We start from the raw sequence: 1,074 nt of genomic DNA on the forward strand, positions 1-1,074 counted from the left end.
ACCAAACTTTACCACTACCTCGAAAAGATAGAGAGACTATTTTCGAAAGACCCTCGACAAGCGTCTTATCAGACACTAGAAGAATAAAAATGTGAAATGATGAAGATACATACATACCTTGAGCTGCTGCAAAATTCATAAAGTTTTCCACGACTAGAGAAAATAATAAGAGCAATTTCAGCATCACAAAGAACAGAAAGTTCATAAGCTTTCTTGAGGAGTCCATTTCTTCTCTTTGCAAAAGTCACTTGTCTATTTATTTTGTTATCAATTCTCTTCAATTCTACTTTCCCTCTACCCATTGTGTATAGGTTATAGCTTTATTTTTTTGGTTTCTCAATGAAATATAATATGAAGAAAAAAATGCATGTAAACAAGATTCTTTTTCCAAATTTGTTTTGCCCTAAAAGACTTTTATATATATATGGTTTTTGTTGTTCCTATTTCTCCTTTACGTCTTCTTATTCCTTAGGGTAAGGGTAATAGATTTTATGTCTTTAAAATCTAATGGTTCCCTAGCCAAGAAGAAAAGAGAAAAAACCTTTTTTGTTTACTATTAGGTGTTCATAAAAAAATAATTAAAAAATTGAAAAAAAATAAGGTATTCATCGTATTGCACATTTTTTGCCATTTAAATGGGTTGATAATTAACGTTTATCCTTTTAAAAGTTCTGGTCTTCAGTTTTTGTTCTTTTTAGCAATCGAACTTATGTCTAGTGGAGCAGTAGTTTAGAAACTAAAATGATGTCGGGGTCTTAACTTATGAAATATTATGACGTGAAAATATAAACATATATTTCAAAAAAAATTGTTTGTTATGTAGGAGAAAAACTAAAACCAACACAAAATAGGGGTACTAAAAGTGCAAATAATCCTCTTATTATTTAGATTAATTTCTGTTAGATTTTTTTTTCTATTTGTTGAGAGGTTTGAACGAGATTTCATATACATCTCCAATAGGTGTACTTATTCTTAATTTTTTTTGGTGTATTTACTTTTTTATAGTTTGGATCGATCTATTAAAAAAAAATAGCCCCCACCCCACCCCCAACCCCCTACTACGTTGAATGAATT

At 29.8% G+C, this 1,074-nt stretch overlaps 1 protein-coding gene across 1 annotated transcript; it reads right to left on the reverse strand.

Annotated features, from left to right (window-relative positions):
* Positions 1–111: 111 nt before the first annotated feature.
* Positions 112–306, reverse strand: LOC107843064 (MADS-box protein CMB1-like; the record flags this gene model as incomplete). The annotated part of the gene is given in 2 exon segments (NM_001324602.1): positions 112–116; positions 118–306. Coding segments are annotated over 2 exon segments (190 nt in total), but the record flags the coding sequence as incomplete, so codon positions are not given.
* Between the last annotated feature and the right edge of the window lie 768 nt (positions 307–1,074).

Source organism: Capsicum annuum, unplaced genomic scaffold (assembly GCF_002878395.1).
Source record: "Capsicum annuum cultivar UCD-10X-F1 unplaced genomic scaffold, UCD10Xv1.1 ctg72610, whole genome shotgun sequence".
NCBI lineage: Eukaryota > Viridiplantae > Streptophyta > Magnoliopsida > Solanales > Solanaceae > Capsicum > Capsicum annuum.